Source organism: Alternaria hordeiaustralica (assembly GCF_023758085.1).
Source record: "Alternaria hordeiaustralica strain BMP 2776 chromosome Unknown scaffold_7, whole genome shotgun sequence".
In the NCBI taxonomy this organism is placed as follows: domain Eukaryota; kingdom Fungi; phylum Ascomycota; class Dothideomycetes; order Pleosporales; family Pleosporaceae; genus Alternaria; species Alternaria hordeiaustralica.
In genome coordinates this window covers 751,635-770,486 of record NW_026056779.1, presented here as the reverse complement: position 1 = coordinate 770,486, position 18,852 = coordinate 751,635, and the positions used below count along the sequence as shown (strand labels likewise).

Here is an 18,852-nt window from a genome sequence, read left to right as displayed (position 1 = left end):
CATGACCCGTCGTTTGATTGTACAGGAAACCAACGTACCCATCGTCGCTTGCAAAACATCCATAAGAGAGACATTGCATATCATCATGCATCGAAACTGAGCCCTTCGAGCCAAACATCATTAATCGTGGCCAAGTCAAGTGAGGACAAGCTATTTCTCGCTCGTCTTGATTGTGCCTGCCTCAGGCTTCTTGTCGGTCTGGGACTCCGGAGCGTCGGACTTCTCCGTCTGTACAGATGAGGGCGACTCAGTCACTTGGACCTTGCTCTCGTGCTGAGGGCCTGGCGTGCCTTCGCGATCCTCGCGAGACTTGGCGTTGGCGTCCTGGTTGTACTTGTTGACTTGCGAATCCAGATCCTTGTCTTCGTCCTCGTTATCGAACATCTCGCCGTCATTGTCTCCAGTCGAGACTTCGGTACCGTCGCCGAGAAGGATGATGCGACCGCCGTTGCCGTTGTTCGGCCGGAATCGACTGTCCAAGTCCATGTCGATGTCATCAGGAGAATCGTCAATGCGATGGTGAACGCCGGGACCGCGGAACTCGGCTACACAATTATATTAGAACTGAACTACTCGCTCTCTGAGGCGGACTTGGCTGGATCTTCTGACTTGCCGTACTCTGGCGGCGCACATGGACCCTCTCCATTCGCAACCCGCTTTGCGATGTCCTCGTACCACTGCTCCTTCGTCCTTCCTTGTAGGAGACCAATGACAGTCATGGTCATGTTGTCACAGCCAACACCTCCCGTGTCGCTGTTTGAAGCCAGACAGTTGTCCATCATGTTCTCGCAAATGGAAGCAAGATCCTGCTTTGCGACAATTCCGCGCCTAACGAACTCGACGACGGCTTGAGAAGACTGGCAATCCCAGATACCTGTATGGAGTCAATAAGAGCGCACGGGCATAGCAGGTTGTACTATCTTACCATCGCAGGCGACGATCAAGAACTCGTCATCTTGGTTGATATCATGTATCTCAACATCCGGGAAGGCAGTAACTATCTGCTGCTCGGGAGGAAGATCGGCGCTCTTCTTGAACTCGAAGTCACCTATCGCGCGCGATAGGGCCAGGTTGCCGTTGACACGGCCAAAGTCGACGAAACCACCTGCAGCTTGGATACGTGCCTTCTCAGCTAATAGATGTCAGTGCTGCTTGCCTGTGTAATCCATGTTTCTTACCCTCATTCTGGGGCTTGTGGTCGAAAGAGAGCGGCTTAGCCCTTCCCTTGACGCCTAGGACAGTACGCGAGTCACCTGCGTTGGCCTATTGATGTGAGAGTAGGCCAAGGAATGTTATATGGGGTCAACGTACGACGTAGATCTTGTCTTTGGAAAGGACGGCAACGGACGCAGTGCAGCCAGATACCTCCTCCTCGTACTTGGGATCTGTTCGCGTGAGTCAGCCACTTGTTGACTAAAGAACAGGTGCCCTAGAAACATACCACTCAAGATGGCGCGGTCTGTGGCGAGGAAACCATCTTGTAGAGCCTTCTTGATGTCGCCCTCTTTGAAAGCCTCCTGCTTCGCGACAATCTGGTGCAGCTGCTCGCCAGCGTACAAGGCCACCTTGTCACCACCGTGTCCGTCGTATACGCCGAAGAAGGCGAGTCGCTTGTCGTTGCCAGTGGGTTTGCCTGCTTCACCTGCAAAGTCTAGTACGGTGGCATGCGCGTCCTCCATGCTGATCCGCCAGCCCTGCATCGACGACACGCCGTAGATGAGTGACTCGCCATCGCCGTTTTCGGATTTCTGCGCAAGTAGCGTATTAGCGTCGTGTTAATGTGAAGGACAACCTGCGCGGCCGTGCAGCTCAATGCAGGCGACTGCCGCCAAATAGAGCGAGGAGTAGCGCAGGTGCGGGGGCGGGGGGCCAGCATTGGGAGGCAATTACCTTGTCGACGACGGGTTCTGAGAGTGTCTGACCCATGTTGTCCGGTGCCTACAAGGACCTGTGGGAGGAGACGAGGGGAAGTCTGAGGTTGATCGCGAGTCTCCCTAGGAGCATAGAATTCCAAACTGCGCTGTTGGTGTGTGGGGGGATTTCAGATGTGGCTAGGCGCAGGGGCGACTGGGTAAGTGGCCGGGCGTGTGTGGTGGGCGTCGTGTAGGTCCTTAGGAAGAGGACAGGAGAAAAGAATTGCGTGCTCTAGCTCGCGGGGGTAAACAGGCCGGATGGTGTTGTAGGCAAAGAGTGACGCTGCTCTACCTGTCAGGCCGGGCCCGTGCGGGCTAGTGGGTGTGGCTAGGTCGAGGCCAGAAACGATGACGCCGCCGCATTTTCTGCAGTCCCGTTTCCCCCACCAGCTCCTGTCGCTGTGGATTGCGGCCTCCTGACTGGAATACGCGCTCAGTTTGCCAATGGCTGCCTGGTCGTGCATCTTTTCGGGCAGTGCTCTGCTAAGGCGAGGCAGCCGGCGCCTAGATGCTTGCTTACTTGTGCAAGAGCTCGCGTGCCACGCACAAAGCCGTGAGCACCCCTATCAGCGCCTCAACAGCAGCCGCCGCCTGGCCTCGATGCACTGGAGCTGATCGTCCTTTCTGACTGAGGCATAGCTTCATCACTCGATACAAGAAGCCCTCCTCCTCAAGTTGTACCTGTCCCGCATCAAGCACCCTGAATGTGGGCCGTCTAATCTACACAGCTGGGTTGAATCCCCAAAAATCGTGCATACATTCAGGGTTTGGATGCAGTAACACGGTTCGGAAAGAATTTGCTTTGCTGCACATGAATTTGGTCCCGTGAACGCGATAGAAAGGGCAACACTTGCTCAGCCGCGTTGCGGCGCGACAATTCCCAGGGTCCAGATTCCGTGTCGGGCTCTGACGATGCACTACGACGGATTAGTACTACCCGACCGATTGGCACGCAAGGTGTTGCTTCCTACACTACACCTCCGAAACTCGCGATATACGTTCCACCGTAGCGCGAGGCAGGAGCTGTGAGCAGCCAAACCGCGGCCCTTTTCTAAAGCGGCACCATGTTATGGCTGCGTATGAGCAGCTGCGTGGGTAACTGGGAACACAAGATACCTGTGCAACGTGGTCCTGAAACTCCCCATATATTATCCATGGGAAAGCTATAACGGGGACGCTTGACCTGGGCTACCGAGGTCCTTTTGATACAGTGCAGCAACACTAAGCATCTGAAATACTCTCATGGTACTGACTCAGTGTTGCTTCTGTGAGACGAGCGTGCCCCCGGAGGACCCCGGTACCCCGGAGACCCCAAATGTTCTTTGAATATGCACTAAAAGCCCCACGACGAGGGCGACAGCGCAAATGATAGAACCCCGTGTCGCCAACTTCCTTCGTCATCTACCGGGGGTATTGGCTTCGGAACTTTCATGAGATTATCTATCAGACGCGCACGTATAAGCCGTCGCACGGTCCGGATATCGCAGTCATCGCCTAATATGGCTTAGTCTAAATTTGAACCTCGGCTGTCCGAGGTAGCGCAAGATCGACATCCTACTTAATCATCATTCCAAACACACTCTCTTCCCATCATCTCCATCATCAATCTACTATCACAATGAAGCCAACACCGGACTGGGTCAAGCAGCTGAAGCCTTCGGGCATCCAAGGCCACGAATTGCTCAAGGCTGAACGCGAAAACTCCAATATCCCCGTCCAGGAGCTGGAAGTGCTCCTACACACGCAGGATGTCATCGACAGGAGAAACAAGATTCTTGAGATTCTCAAGTCAGAGAAGGTCTTCGACAAGTCGCAGAACTACTTCATGGGAAGAATCGACAGATTCGAGAGGGCGCTTGCAAGGGAGAAGAGACTCAGAATCTTGAAAAAGCAACACAACTGGTCTTTTGACGAGTTCCGGACTGCTACAGAACTTGTTGGCGAACCCGGACCATACGGACTCCACGACTCTATGTTCAAGGTACGCGCCATGTTCTGTCTCTGCGCGACTTCTACTCACTATGCAGGTTACACTTGAAGGCCAGGGTACGCCGGAGCAGCAGGAAAAGTGGCTCACCAAGGCCAACAACTACGAGATCATCGGATGTTATGCTCAGACTGAGCTTGGCCATGGTTCTAACGTTCGAGGACTTGAAACAACCGCCACCTGGAACAAAGAGGACAAGACCTTCACCATCCACTCCCCACATCTGACCGCCAGCAAATGGTGGATTGGATCCCTAGGTCGCACAGCTAACCACGCGGTCGTCATGGCTCAGCTCATCATTGATGGCAAATCATACGGGCCGACTCCATTCTGCGTCCAGATCCGTGACCTGAAGACACACGAGCCGCTCGACAACATTCACATCGGAGACATCGGTCCCAAGTTCGGTTACAACACCATGGACAACGGTTTCCTTCTCTTCAACCACGTCAAGATCCCCCACATCAGCATGCTGGCTCGTTACACATTCGTTGACCCCAACACGAACAAGTTCGGACGCCGTGGCGCGCCCTCCCTCGTCTATGGAACCCTCACATGGGTTCGATCGACTATTGTCATGCAAGCCGGTAGTGTGTTGGCTCGAGGTGTTACCATCGCCACCCGTTACTGTGCTGTGCGACGGCAATTCCAGGACCGAGATGCTCCCGCTGGTGAGGCTGAGACTGCTGTTCTGAACTACACTATGGTGCAGATTCGGTTGCTTCCTCTTCTCGCCGCTACTTTCGCTTTACATTTCACCGGAAAGTCGATGATGGACATGTACCAGGAGAACCAGAAGAGGATCGCTCAGGGCAACGCTACCAATGCACCAAGCAAGCGCGGAGCAGGGCCAGAGGAGGTGCAATCAGGCAGCGATATGCTGGCAGACCTGCACGCTTCTTCATGCGCATTGAAGTCGCTTAGCAGTTCGATCGCAGCAGAAGGTCTCGAGGTCTGCCGACGAGCCTGTGGTGGTCATGGCTACTCAAGCTTCAGCGGTATCGGGCCGTGGTACTCTGACTACCTCCCTACTACCACCTGGGAAGGCGACAACTACATGTTGACCCAGCAAGTTGCGCGATACGTAAGTCTCTTGTATTCAACTGAACTTCAATCAGTCCTTACTAACCTTTGTTCTAGATGCTAAAGTCCGCCCGTTCCGTACTCAAGGGCGAAAAGCCAACGAACGACACAACTCAGATCCTTTCTCAATTCCATGCACGTCGTGAAATTGGCTGTGCATTCGACGTTATTGGCGACGACGACGACCTCGTCAATGCCTTCGCTTGGCGCGTCTCGTTCCTTACCTTCGAAGCCAGCAAGCACCGCGATGAGCAGAAGAAGCCCTGGAACGATCTGCTCGTCGACTTCTACCGCCTCAGCAAAGCCCACGCACAGTACATGGTCGTAAAGAACAACCTGTCTGCGCTCAGGAACATTGCAAAGGCAGGCAACGTTGACAAGAACATTGTCGACGTGCTGATGAAGCTGTTCCGTCTCTTCGCTCTGCACACACTTGAGCAGGAGGGCTCCGAGTTCTACGCTTCCGGCGCATGCAGCAAGCACCAGATTTCGCTCGCGAGAACCAACACCGTCATGAACCTGCTCAAGGAGATCCGGCCACACGCTGTCAGGCTTGTGGATGCCTGGGGCTTTGACGACTGGGTCTTGGACAGCAGTTTGGGACGCGCAGACGGCAAGGTCTACGAGGATATGTTCTACAGGGCCAGCGAGCTCAACCCGCTTAACAATTACACCGTCGACCCATACCCGGATAGCGATGTCCTGTTCAAGCGCATTGAGAAGAGCAAGTTGTAGATGAAAGCATGTCTTTGTATATATGTAATTGTATTTGAAATAGAACAGCGAACTTGATGTTAAAGAAGTCTGTCCATCGAAATCTTGTTTTGTTGTAGTGCATGTGCGTATAACAAGTATGCCGAGAGGAAGCCAGCGGGTAATTTGATCCGGGAAGTGGAGACACGGCATGCGCTTACCCTCGATGGTCTATTTAGTAACTGCGTTTGAACTTATCTTCATCCAGCCCATAGTGTTTCCCCTCAAAACCATCTCATATTCACTTATTATAGTCCTCGTCACCAGAATACATCTCTTCTTCCATTATGGCATCAGAGCATAAACCAGGCGCCGGCGTCCTCCTCGCCTTTCTCAAACCCACCTCAGCCGGAGGTAACGAAGCACAACCGGACGACAAGCTCGCCCTCTTATCCACGGCCATAACAGGAAATGTTCTCGGCATCAAAACGGCAACACACTACAAAGCCGCAAATACCGAATACGACAAACAGCATCTCTTCGTCTGCGACACAGAAGACCTGGCGGGTGTGAATGTAAAGCAGATGTTGAAGTTTCTTAACGGCGAGAATGTGGGTGGAGAGTGGGATGTTAGGGCGTATTCTGGAGTCCAGATTTTTGGTCCGGGGAAGACTGGTGGTATGTCTGCACGCCATATCTCAAGTAGAGACGGAGATGAGAAGTATAATTCGCTGACCTCAACGTTGTAGAACCTGCACCAACAATTATGATAGCACTCATGCAACCCTCACCCACCGGCGCTGAGGACCTGGATGCTTGGTACCGCGAGGAGCATAACCAGCAAACGTCTGAGCAACCAGGTTGGCTGCGCACGTGTCGGTATTCACTTGTCAGGCAAGAATCGGGTTCTGAAGATGAGGATGGGAAGAAGCAAGAGTTGTCTTTCCTGGCTATTCACGAGTTCGGGGAGGGAGAGCAGCTGGGGGACACGGTCAAAGCTTTTGAGCCGATTAGTGAGTGGACGATGAAGGTTATGAAAGATGCGGTGGGGATTGACGCGGCGATTTATCGGAGAATGTGAGTAAATAAAAGGAAAGGTTGTGAGTATGGTAGTGGGTAAATTGAAATTCATCCTCTAAGAAGGCTTCTATCCCTGGACATCTTATCCCATCATTTCCAATACGATATACCGGATACGTATTCGCCAGGTGTCGATACACTCACATTTTCCCCGAACTCATACGTCCATGTCGTCTGCTGGCTGACAGGTGCTCGGCATATTGTTGAAGACTGGAACCCGTGTGCGCATGAGCATCTGACTCCTAGTCTTAGAGTAGACTTGATTTCAGTGTAATTCGACATTCCGCAAGCAATGTCTCGACATCCCTGAGCTGAGCGGCGACATTCTCTCGGAACGGTCGCGTCACATTTCCCCATCGAAGAGTCACCAGTTGAGCCTCATGTAGCCGCGGATAGTACCGCTTGATAAACCGGGAGTAGTTATCGGCGTTCCATGGGGGGACACAAATATAGAGACCTGGACGGAGAAGACCCATCTTCTCGATCCTGATAGCCGTGATGGATCCGCAGACTTCCGCCCCTAGATATTGAAGCGCTGTTGGGAGGTCATAATAACATTGGAGGTCAAAGGTACGGTGTTTGTAGATGAAGTCCCTTGCTTCGTTGCGTATCGTTTGGCAAGAGAATAGAAGGCTGAAGGCTCCTGGAAAGTGACGGCTGTGCACTGGAGGTTGCGAACGGCGCGAGCGCGTAGGGGTTATGCATTTCCTGTGGAAGGCGTAGTCGTAAACCATGAGTCGGAGTTCCGTGGGTAGGTCGAAGAAACGGAAGGGCTGCTGGACGGTCCGGACACTAGGGCGCTGTCAGTAGAAGTATATAACTCGCTGCGGCAAATGACTTACATATCTGTGCTTCTGCTCCTATCGAAGACAACTCCTTGTTCAGAGGCTTCATATCGATGAGCAAGAGTAGCCTCGGCGATGGCGCTTTGTGTCGTCGGGTCCACCAGATTGGAATCCATGTTGAGGTGTTCTTGTTGAGCGGGAATGTCAAGAATAATGTACTCAGTACAGCAAACTCTGTGATTTCCAGGCTATCAAATTCATGAACTAGTTCCGCTAGTGGTGCACTGAGTTGGTTTCAGGGCAGACATTCACTGAGTGGCAGAGGCGATGATCCACCGTTCCATTCGGTCGTGCAAGAGAGCTCACATCCTGCTAAATATGACCTCAAGGTTGCTATTACCGAAGTATAGTCGCAGAGCTCTCACAGCCAAGTCAGGGCTCATACTGAGTAGCCCGAATATAGAAGTCTGTTGAATACGCACCTGTTGTAAGGAAGGCAACAAATGCCTGTAGTTAGTGCTAGATGGCGCACCCTGTTGGAGTCCTATCGCTAAACGTTTTGCAAGCCTTGGCTCTACTTTGATAGCTTTTATGGCTTGGCAAATGCCGGGTCCTAGTTCGTACGCGGCCGCCATGCAGTTGTAGTAGAGTGTGAGGTCAAAGGTGACTAGCTCGTTGAATGTAGGAGTCGCTTCTTCTCTAATGTGTCTACAAGTCATCAAAAGAGAGATAGTTTGCTGGTATCTTGGAATCCCGTTACGTCGCAGGAGATATGTGCCTCCAAGTAGATCAGTGGATTTCGGTTGTACATGTATCGTCTTGTTGATGAACGCATGCTCGTAAATCATGACTCGAATCTCGGCTGGTAGACGAAGAAATGGTGGTATATAAGGGGTACTCTTATCACTTTCCATCGTAAGCCTGACATCTACACAGCTTAGCACGACTTACATACACTGCGTCGATCTGGCGATGGCCATGTGTAGCGAGGCTCAAGCGACCCAGACTTTCAGCTACATCGTCGTCCATGATGTACTGATCACAAAGGGAGAGAACGTTTCTTTGATGTTTTCCGATATAAAGTCGCGGTGACAAAGATTATTGTATATGTGTGCTGAAAGATCAGATGGTCGAGAGGGATGGGCGGCACAGCCGGCGATAAGCTAGCGCAATCTGGTATCTCCGGCGGCGCGTCTTGAGATTTTTGGCGCGTCCAATTTTCGTCATCGCAGTCGCGCGTTGACTGCACAACCCTCGGCTATCGCACACCCCTCACTGTTTATAATGGGAAAACCAAAGCGCATGAGTGAGATGTTCGCATCGTCGGCCGAAAAAGATGCCAACACCACGACGGTGACTGCGAGCCCGCCGTACTCGAGCGAAGGACCTACCCTACCCATCATTGGGGCACCCGAGGACGCACCGACAGCTGGCAAGAAGCGAAAGGCGCAAGATAAGATTAATGGATCAGCCTCGAAGAAGCCATCACAACCACCATCTCCTCCCACGATCCATCCCTCTCTCTACGAGCCATGGACACGGCTGCCTACCGAGCTACGCAAGCTCCTCGAAACCCAGAAGCGCATGCGAGCCACACAGAACATCGTACCCGTCGTCTTCTCGAAGAATCAGAACATCAAATCCGGTATCAACAGGTTGAAGACATATTTGGGCGCGTACAAAGACCCAGCGTCTACAATCGAGATGCCGGAAGCTCTGAAAGAGGATGATGTGATCATAGCTGTTTCTGCACAGGGTGAGGGCACAACAAAGCTAGTAAGCATCGTTGATATGGTCCGGCGCATTGTAGCACCGAGTGGTGGAGAGGACGATAAGCATGGGAAGGAGGAGGCATGGTGGATGTACACAATGCTCACGAGCGTCGAGGTTGACCGAGAGATCAAAACCAGGCCGACGGAAAAGGACGATGCGGACGTCGAAAAGGCACCGAGCACACAGAAGAAAGATGAAATGTCAAATGAGAACAACACGATGAAGAGGAGGAAAATACCCGTGCTAACAGTTTGGATGACCAAGAAGCGGATAGCCGCGTTCGGGAATGTCTTTGGAGAGCAGACATTCGCTGTGAAGCTGCTATCACAAGACTCTGACTGAATGCCACGCGACGAAGCAATCGAAATTTTAAGAAGCCGCTTGCACTGCGGGTATGCCACCGTCAGAACTTTGGACGACCTCGACTCGCTCGATCCAATACAACCGATTGACGGCTCTGCCCGCCTTGCCCGCCTCGCCCTCTTTGAACCGACCGCATATAGCACATACCACAGCGGGCCCGCCAGCCGCCAACATGAAGGCAGCGTCCTCTGCATCTTCTATCTGAAATCGCCGACGGTTCTTCCCCGGCTCCATCTTATCGTACAAGTTGTCCATCGCAGCATGTAAACGAGGGAGTTCCAGGACTGCATCACTTCCAGAGTAGGTGTAGACCGTGTTACCCACCCATTTTCGTGGAACGGGCGTGCTAAGGGGATAATGGGCGCTCTTGAGGACGACACTGTATGGGTTATCTGCCGAATTCGCTGCCATGTTCGACGGAAAAAGATACTTGTCGGGAAAGAATTGCGCTGCCGACAAAGCAACTTATAGGCAACGACATGCGTGTTAGCACACGCCTCATGACCTAGTCCGGCAGCTGAGCAAACTTTAAAATGGCAACTAATTGGCATCGGTTTATCAATACGATGTGTCCATCAACTTCCACTTTACGTTGGCCAAATCTTGGACCCGATGGCGACCGAGGTGTACACAGTGTCTACCGACCTCAGATCCAAAGCATTAGTCCTGATGACACTGATTCGCCCCATCCCACCCTCCCCATTCCCCTCTCCTACCTCCCCTCCCTGGCAGGGTGAGCCACTCGGCGTGTGGGCACACGAGCTTCCATCGGCCAGTTTCCTCCGACTGCGGATGCTTCAACTCCGAGATTCTATGCGTGCTGCCGGCGACATCTCAGCTACGATAGCTACCATCACGCCGGGAACCTATCAGCTGGTGAATGGTGGGCCGGCTAGTAACGGTGAGCCAGTATTTCATTTCGGTGTCCTGACTGGGAAGGAGATGGAGAATGGGGTACATCACGAGAGGCTGTACTGGGTTGAGCTAGCGGACTATCACGCTGGTATGTGAGTCTACGGGCCACATGCATGTCTCTCGTGAAGATGCCTCGTGATCTCCAATATACCTTAAGAATACAATTCATCACCTAGATCAAACATTATCTCAATCTCAATAAGAACACAAAATACCCCAAGCGATCTCAACACACAACAGACATGCCCTCACGCATCATCCCCGCAACCAACACCCCCCTCCCATATCCCCCACCACCGAAGCCTCCACGCCCGCGCATAAGCCAATACGTCCTGATGCGCACCACTTGCTCCGCCTGGCCTCTCCAAATGGTTCCGCAGCATTCCTGGGTCGGCAACGCAATCCAAGTATTTGATTGCTGGAATAGAGCAAAAGACGCCTTGAATAGAGCAGAGACCGACGCAGGTTTATGGGGCTGTACTACACGTAGGGTAACTGCGACGTGCTCGGCGGATGGTGGGTACGAGGACTGGAGCTCGAATTCGACGGTTGGACTGGTTGAGGCAAACAATGGGGTATGGGACTTGTGGTGGATTAGAGAGGTTGAGTTTGGGGGATGATGGACGGATACACGATAAGATGCACGGTATTTTAGGTTGACACACTGGGTAGTCGGAAGAGGCATTAATTGCATTGCTTTTGTCTGAAAGCTGAGCATGGACGCTATCTATCACTTATGGTTTTATCGGGAACCACTGACTGAACACTCCCTTCGGGTCGTATTTCCTCTTGAGTATTTTCAGCTTGGGGAGACTGGATCCGTAGATAGCAGTGTTGGTCTCGTCGCCAAAGGCGAAGTTGGCATAGCTGCGCATCTTGTGAGCACTAGTTCGTTTCGATCATGGCAATAGACACTTACGTGGGATCATTCTTGGGATTATCGCTCCTCGTCCAAAGTGCTCTGACCTTGCTTCCAAATTCTAGGGCCTCCGTATCGAGGCCAGCATCATCATACCACGGTATGACAATAGCCTGCGAGAACGCGTCCCTCCTGAGTGCTTCATTCATTGCTGCCGAGCCAACTGGTGCCGACATGGCCTTGGTCAAGTTGTAGTGCTCGATGAGAACGGCGGAGTTCGGACCTTTGGCCTGGAAGCCTTTGTAGAGCTCCCAGATCTCAGGCCACTTCTGAGCGTTCATGCCCGTGATGGTGGAGCTGTACGACGGCTTGCGACCACCGCGAGTGCAAAAGCCGATGTTGGCATCGTTCCAGTGATCGTACGTAGTGATAGCGCTGGACTCAGAAATGGGGCCAATGTCGTAAAAGGGGGCGAAGGCCTCGCGTCCTGTTTCGTTCGTGCCTTTACGAAGTAAGCCAGTGACGAGGATAGAAGGCTCGTTGAGCGGCTCCCCACTAGACGTCAGTACAAGGTACACCCGCTGCTGGGGCGTAAGAGGAAGGTCTTCAACCGCTTGCGCAACCTGCTCGAGCTTGTCGGGTGAAAAGAAAAGGTTGTTGATGTATGCTGTGCGATCCTCTTTAGTAGCGGGCGTTGCCTTGACGGTTGCTGAAACGACGATTCCGAAATTGGGTCCTGCCCCCCGAAGTGCCCAGAACAGTTCCCGATGCGACGTGGCTGATGCGGTAAGTATTTCGCCTGATGCAATCACCACTCGCATGGAGATGATGTTGTCGACTCCGAATCCGACCTCGCCCATGAGATTGCCATAACCGCCACCAAGCATCGCACCCAGAGCGCCAACGCAGTTACAGTTTCCGGTGATGATCAATGCACCTGCAGTATTCGCTGCTGCAATCGTGTCTCCGATGCTTGCACCGCCACCGATAGTGGCGGTCTTCTTGTCTGCAGCGACAACGACTTTGTTGAGATTGGCAAGGTCGATCAGGACACCCCATTTCCCCAACTTGAAAGTCTTTCCCCATCCGATGCCGCCATTCTGTGCAAGGAACGGTATCCCAATTTTCGTACAGTATCTGACCTTTTCGTTGGATTAGCATCGACGATCCGTTGTACCGGCAATTTGGTTGAGGCTGAACCTACTATCTTTGCTACATCCTTGTCATTTTGCACGCGGACGACCACAGATGGAAGGGGGGCGTTGTAATCACTCCAACGTGCTCGAACCTCGACGTTGACCGAAGATGGCGACGACACCAAAGTCTCCAGATCCTTGGCGACATCAGTCTGTCGTACAGCAAGTGCAGAGACCGCCGCGGCAAAAGAAACCAGTAATGATAAGACCCTCATGTTGACAGTACCAAGGGAATGGGCAACGGCCCAACGTGCTTTTTAATTGACATCAAACTTTCCAGGCTACCTGCATGGTGGCATAGAATGCCCGGACCGCAAGTCGTCAGGGCGAGGGATTTGTCGTCCCGGTGGAAACTCTAGTCGACAAACGGGATGCAGCCAGCGTCCCTGCATACTAAATCCGTGCTGGGTTAGGTATAGTCACCGACGCGGTTATCTGCCGTACTCGTTCGCAATCGACCCGGTTACCGCGGGCGCAGCCGCATTCGGTTATATGTCCCCCGACGGCCCCGGACCCGTGCGTTACCCTAAAGCACACCAGCACAATGTCTCCACACATGACTTTCGCAAGAGTTCAGCGAGCCATGTTGAGAGCATGACGTGGGTCGTGTTCCTTTAGGCGGTTCCATCCTTGCGCACGTGGGTTGGATTCAGGTAGCATTGAACCACCATCGAAAGATTCGGAAGGTGACAGCGCTGCAGGAACAGGGTATCTGTGAAGTGCTGTCGGTGGTATGCAAGATATATTTCGCCGATGAACTTGGCACTCGGCAGTATTTTGCGAGAAGGATTCCAATCCAATCAAAAACAATGCATATGCTACGCCAATAGCCTGGAGACAACCTTGAGCAACCAGTTCCGAGACATATACCGAGCGGAGTATTGTAGGATTCGCGGTTCAATATGCTAACACCGGCGCTTCTTGTTGGCACCGAGGTAGACGCCCTTTGTGGGAACACATTCATCCCAACGTCTGGTGAATCGTGATTTCCTTCGTAATACCGCGCTTGCCTAGCGTTGAGGCGTCTTCGGGAGGCGTAGAAGGAGCTTCAGAGCGCGCCGTCAGCTCTGCATAGCATTAGTGGAGCGCTTTACGGGACGTCATGCATTACGTACCGATCTCGTCAATCTCCTGGTATGGCTTGCGTATCAACTTGCCGCCAAACGTAGTACTTTTCGTGGTGCCGTTCAGCGCGGATGAGCCAAAACCGTGACCTGATGATCCGTATCCGTAGCTCGAACTGTTTTGTGTTGCTTCGCGAGGGTAAAAGTAAAACCAAATGGGCCGGAGCGTGGGCAAACAGGCGCAAACAACGCCCAAAGATAGTTCAATGTTGGTCCAAAAGAACACCGGTGCTGTGTAATAAATGACGTCGTCGGGATGCTTCAGGTATTCGCCGGCGATCGAGTACGTGGCCACAACCCGTGTGATGCTGACAGCACATACTCTGTACGACTCAGTTGTCTTGAACACAATGACGTACGAGACGAAATAATACTTACGCAGCTCCAAGTGAAAGCATTACGATTACAGCTAGCTTCTTCTTGGCCTCCATTCTGACACTCAAAACCATCGGGATAGGAAGAATAAGGATGACAATGTCTGCGAAGACACCCGTATACTGGTAACATGGTCAGCCTGGAATCGAAATCATTATGCTGAGTGAGAGACAGTAGCTTACAAGTAAGGCCAAAAACATTGGCACGGTTTCGACACAGCTATTCCCATAGTACGGTTCAATAAATACCGTTATGGGGTAACAAGTGAATAGATGCGAGAATGTGAAGCTGACGGTCCAGCATACGACATACGCAAGCACGCAGTATACGACGATGCGAAACTTTCGTACGTCAAAGATGTTCTTGTATAACACCAAAATCGACGATTTGACAAGACCTAGTCCGATAATGGAGATCATGTTTAGAGCAAACTTTGTCTAGAGAAGTTAGCAATTGCACTGCTATCAGCAGCTGGATGTACTTACTTGTTCAAAGAATATCAATCCCGGATCGTCCATAATGGGCTGGCCTTTTTCATCCAGTGGTTGATGAGACCCCAAGTAACCATGTATCGCAGCTATCAATCGGCGTAAGTTTGCAACCTGCCTCCCAATCGAATCACTTACTAGCTAATTGTAAGGAGCAGCAAGCCATAGACACAGCCTATGAACGCTCGGTCAGAGGATAAAATACATACTGGACCGCTCAAAGTTCTCTTACCAAAGCAGCAACCGTGAGGAAATCGTCCCAACCCACGCGCTTGGCGATTCTTTTTGCCCATAAACGCAAACAAACGAAGACGAATGGCAGTACCATGAAAGCCACGGCCAGGGCGACCATCATGCTTTTGGAGTAGTTGTGATACATCTTGACTGTCGCTCCAGAGTTCTGTTGGTACAAAAGACTTGTAAATAGCCGGACGGTCAACAAATACTTCGCAATGATGCAGACAGGCAGAATATAGGCTGCACCAAGCAGCATCGAGCTTCAGGTCCTCTCTTCTCATTTGGCCGACATATCGACAGCGTACCACATCCTAGGGACCCCATGGCTTGCTCGTCACATGTAACCTGCGACCCAACCATAACCATCCTTTGAGCTTGGCAGGTCTCCAGTAAACGCCCTGTAGGTACCACAGCACCGAGGGTGCCACGCTTGGTCTGTCCCGAGACTGACCAGGATGAAGTAAGGCTGAGAGATTGCAATCACACATCTCTTGACTTTGAAAATCACCCGAAAGTCCCCAGGACTATGACATCCCAGTACTATGAGCACTTTTGCACGGGTCGGACCAGCGTAGCTTTTGGCCTGCAGGTTGGTGCGTCCCTATACGTCAATCTGGGATATGCGGTGCCCACAGCCTCAGCTGAGATTTGTGCTCCTGGCATGCCACCATGTTGAAGACAAACTCACACACAAATGATGCCCAGCTATCAACTCCAAGGCTGTTCGAAGTGTCTAGCTATCCCAGTAGTAGACCGGTAGACCGGAAAACCTGTATTGTTGTCCTCATGAAGCCGAGAGCCGTGGGGGTGTAGCTGGGGTGTTCCAGACAGGGGTTCGCCGCTCGGGTGAACCTTTCAGGACGGCAGAAGCCGCACTGCTAAGCCACGGGACGTGCAATGACCCGCTATTATAAGACAGCCTCGGCCAGAACCCATGCGAACTAGAGCTGCGCTGATTTCTCATCTTTTGGTCGATGCGACGTTCTACAGACGCCAGCAGTAAAGAGGTTGTAGGTCCTGGAGGCTCTTACGGCTTCGTCGTCTCAGAATAGGCATCTCGCTGTATCGCGTGCACGAATTTGCTTCTGCGGCTTCGAGTCGTCGATGTGGGCGGAGGCTTACTTCCGATAGTCGTGCATGCGAGTCTTATCTCGTAGGATCTGGTCCAAAATCACGTACACCGAGGTGCGGCCGCTGTATAAACTCGCCTACAAGGATAAAATATTAAATGGTACCGTCTTCGACAACATGCGTGAAAGTCCTAGTGCGGAACGGGACTACTACTGAGTTTGACGTCGACAAGCTTTTTGAATGACCGGAACGACATCTCTGCCGTGTTTGGTCAACTTCCCGTGCGCCTGTCGTGGCCCATTGACGCGTTATGAGAAGCCAGCTCAGCCAGTCCTAGGATGATCGCACGGCGTCTGCGTGCTCGACATGTTGTACCATCTCTCAAACGGCACTAAATTTGGCGTAGGAAGCGATGGTGACACCTGGTTGCTTCTTCGTGATCAGTGGTGTATGACGCGTACTGAGGAACGGTGGAAATATATGCGTCACCCGGCTGGCCCCAGCATCGTCGCTGACAGTGTGTTTCATACATGGCTCGCAAAATCGTGGAGTTCCTGAAAATGGCAGCGGTAGGCCATCCATTTGCGTGTGGAGGAGTTGCTGAGGCTTGCAGTGTCTTTTGGGAGTTCTTAGGCAGGCCATGGGGCCCAAACAAGGTGATTTAGCGCGGGCATTACGTCATTGTAATCAATCCACGATAATGCCACCTAACACGACTTCCATTTACAGACGGTTCTAAGTGCACATCAGAATCGCTCTAAATTGTATTCTATTCTCTTGTCCTGGCGCTTAAGCCCACGAAAAGTGTTCCATGTGCAGATACACATCCCGTTTCCCATCCTTCATGCCACCGATCTGCGCACGAGCAACAGCGTTCGACACATCGCTCTGCATACTCAACGGGCCGCATACCAGTACAGACGTACTTTCAGTTCCGTACTCTGCTGCGTCGGCGATGATGGCTGAAAGGTCTGGTCGTTGCGATACATGCTTCGGGGTGAGCGCAGTCTGGATGGTGTCTGATGCGGCTTCCTCTGAGCGACGTACATCTGTCGACAACGCTTTCGTCCCTGAGCCAACACTCTCACTCGAAACTTGGGACTTCTCTTCCAATCTGCTCGGGTTTTCGATGGCACTATTATGCTCCTCCTCCTTACCGGTGTAGTAGATGTCCACGCTCAATTCGTCATAGCGACATCCGCTCAGCTTGTTCGCTATTAGCTCCATGACGGCCTGCTCGAACCAATTCCTGGTCAGCGAATCTCTTGTCGCTAGTATCACTTTCATCGCAGCTTTCCTGTTGACATCTTCGTCGCCGTCGCGGTGCGGGTCTGTTGCGCTCACTGCAGCCTGATGCTCATCCTGCCGCAGGAACGCTTCAATTAGCGGCAAAAGCCAGCCAGCACCAGATCCACCAGCGATAGCCACAACGCTTTGGCTTGCCGCAACTCTCCTCATGTCTATGCCACTATAAGGGCCATCGAGTAATACCTTGAGGCTTGACTTAGGATGTTGCTGAGCGTGCCTCGCCAAGCGTGCTGTAAAACCTCCCTGCGGTCGAATATAGAAGACAAGTTCGTTCGTACAAGAGCGAGTCGCCCCGGGAAGAGAGCATGCCGTAAAAGGGTGTGTTGTCATCCCGTGTACACCAAGGCCAAAGACTCTGATGAAGTAATGTTGACCTGCTTTCCAGCCACCGTTCATCGGAATCGCAATCTTGACAAAGTCGTTCGAGACTTTGCTGACAGCAGCCGTTTTGATTCCGTACTGAAAGAACATGCGCATGTGGCTATGAAGCCAACACAATGTATAGATGACGCCTGTTGCGATGAAATAATCCCAGGACGACAGCCGAAAGTCGCAGTGAAGAAAGAAGGACAGGACGAACACTAGGGCCGCGATGAAATGAGTTGCTTTGAAGAACTCATAGCTGACATTTCGAAGGTAGGAGTTGGAAGCGAATGTCAGCCAGGCCTGAACGCTCATCAGCTTTGCTCTGGGCATAGTCTAAATTCCACAGGGAAGGGAGACGGGTTTGATCACGAACCTGCGTAATGAGAGCGACAACACCAGTCCAATAGCATACGTCCGTATGCCACTCGCTCTCCATAGTGCCTTTCCATACATTGAACACAATGAAGGGGAATGTATGTATCAAAGCAAGCACAAAGCATGCATAGCTGATCCATCGATGGAACAACTGTAGCTTCTCATGCGATACTCCCGTCAATATTGTAATCATATTACTTTTCGTCGACGTCGCCATGATAAAGGGTAGGCAAGCGAGCGACATCCATCCTGTTCTTGTAGCGATCGGCGGTGAGCCTCCGAATGAGATCGGAGGGCTCTTCTGGTTGGGCCAATAGTACGGTCGCGGACCGAGTGTCATACAGACGAAGAAGACTGTGCCTATCGCCCCAAGTATGAGAATGCCGAGTGGTGCGGAGTTCCAGTTCAAAGGCCGGATGCGATATGAACGGTAGGCGAGGTAGCGAAAGATGGCAAGCAGTTGTCGCACAGCCTTGATCTTTGGGAGAGGTTTTCGTACGAGCTTCGAGGTGAGAAAAGGGATGGAAAAGAGAACGATGGTCGCCATGAAGAATGCGAGTGTTGGAAGAGCATACCTGTGGTCGGCTTCGTACCAAAATCTCCAGTACCCTTGCTGCCACTTACAAAGCGTGTCGCTTTTGAGACTGCAGGTGTACTTTCGAGAGGAATGCAGCATAACAGGTTGTGTAAGCCATGGCGTACCCTCACTGTGCATGGAATGCATCGACATCTTGGTCCAAATTTCGCGTTGTTCGTTCGTGAAGTGGTAGCTCGGTCAAGTCTCAAAGGTCGCCAGTCCGACAGCCGGTCAAGGGTAGCAAGGTTTATTACATCAAGGACACAATGTGAGACCGATTGCTT

At 52.1% G+C, this 18,852-nt stretch overlaps 7 protein-coding genes across 7 annotated transcripts; 3 read left to right on the top strand and 4 right to left on the bottom strand.

The window, feature by feature from the left end:
• Positions 1 to 150: 150 nt before the first annotated feature.
• Positions 151 to 1,926, bottom strand: PTC2 (Protein phosphatase 2C 2; the record flags this gene model as incomplete). Its single annotated transcript, XM_049387295.1, has 7 exons — positions 151 to 545; positions 632 to 874; positions 926 to 1,132; positions 1,179 to 1,263; positions 1,312 to 1,385; positions 1,442 to 1,748; positions 1,891 to 1,926. The coding sequence occupies 7 exons, from the start codon at positions 1,924 to 1,926 to the stop codon at positions 151 to 153; spliced, it is 1,347 nt and encodes a 448-aa protein (XP_049245068.1).
• A 1,605-nt stretch (positions 1,927 to 3,531) lies between these two features.
• J4E84_004691 (uncharacterized protein) lies at positions 3,532 to 5,718 on the top strand (the record flags this gene model as incomplete). Its single annotated transcript, XM_049387294.1, has 3 exons — positions 3,532 to 3,894; positions 3,941 to 4,984; positions 5,041 to 5,718. The coding sequence occupies 3 exons, from the start codon at positions 3,532 to 3,534 to the stop codon at positions 5,716 to 5,718; spliced, it is 2,085 nt and encodes a 694-aa protein (XP_049245067.1).
• A 305-nt stretch (positions 5,719 to 6,023) lies between these two features.
• J4E84_004690 (uncharacterized protein) lies at positions 6,024 to 6,757 on the top strand (the record flags this gene model as incomplete). The annotated part of the gene is made up of 2 exons (XM_049387293.1): positions 6,024 to 6,354; positions 6,426 to 6,757. The coding sequence occupies 2 exons, from the start codon at positions 6,024 to 6,026 to the stop codon at positions 6,755 to 6,757; spliced, it is 663 nt and encodes a 220-aa protein (XP_049245066.1).
• Positions 6,758 to 8,825: 2,068 nt separating this feature from the next.
• On the top strand, positions 8,826 to 9,656 carry J4E84_004689 (uncharacterized protein; the record flags this gene model as incomplete). The annotated part of the gene is made up of 1 exon (XM_049387292.1): positions 8,826 to 9,656. The coding sequence occupies one exon, from the start codon at positions 8,826 to 8,828 to the stop codon at positions 9,654 to 9,656; it is 831 nt and encodes a 276-aa protein (XP_049245065.1).
• A 1,670-nt stretch (positions 9,657 to 11,326) lies between these two features.
• Positions 11,327 to 12,862, bottom strand: J4E84_004688 (uncharacterized protein; the record flags this gene model as incomplete). Its single annotated transcript, XM_049387291.1, has 3 exons — positions 11,327 to 11,459; positions 11,512 to 12,593; positions 12,656 to 12,862. 3 exons carry the CDS (start codon positions 12,860 to 12,862, stop codon positions 11,327 to 11,329), a joined length of 1,422 nt encoding a protein of 473 aa, XP_049245064.1.
• Positions 12,863 to 13,607: 745 nt separating this feature from the next.
• J4E84_004687 (uncharacterized protein) lies at positions 13,608 to 14,664 on the bottom strand (the record flags this gene model as incomplete). Its single annotated transcript, XM_049387290.1, has 4 exons — positions 13,608 to 13,714; positions 13,763 to 13,887; positions 14,459 to 14,583; positions 14,632 to 14,664. The coding sequence occupies 4 exons, from the start codon at positions 14,662 to 14,664 to the stop codon at positions 13,608 to 13,610; spliced, it is 390 nt and encodes a 129-aa protein (XP_049245063.1).
• Positions 14,665 to 16,731: 2,067 nt separating this feature from the next.
• J4E84_004686 (uncharacterized protein) lies at positions 16,732 to 17,400 on the bottom strand (the record flags this gene model as incomplete). Its single annotated transcript, XM_049387289.1, has 1 exon — positions 16,732 to 17,400. One exon carries the CDS (start codon positions 17,398 to 17,400, stop codon positions 16,732 to 16,734), a length of 669 nt encoding a protein of 222 aa, XP_049245062.1.
• Positions 17,401 to 18,852: the final 1,452 nt, after the last annotated feature.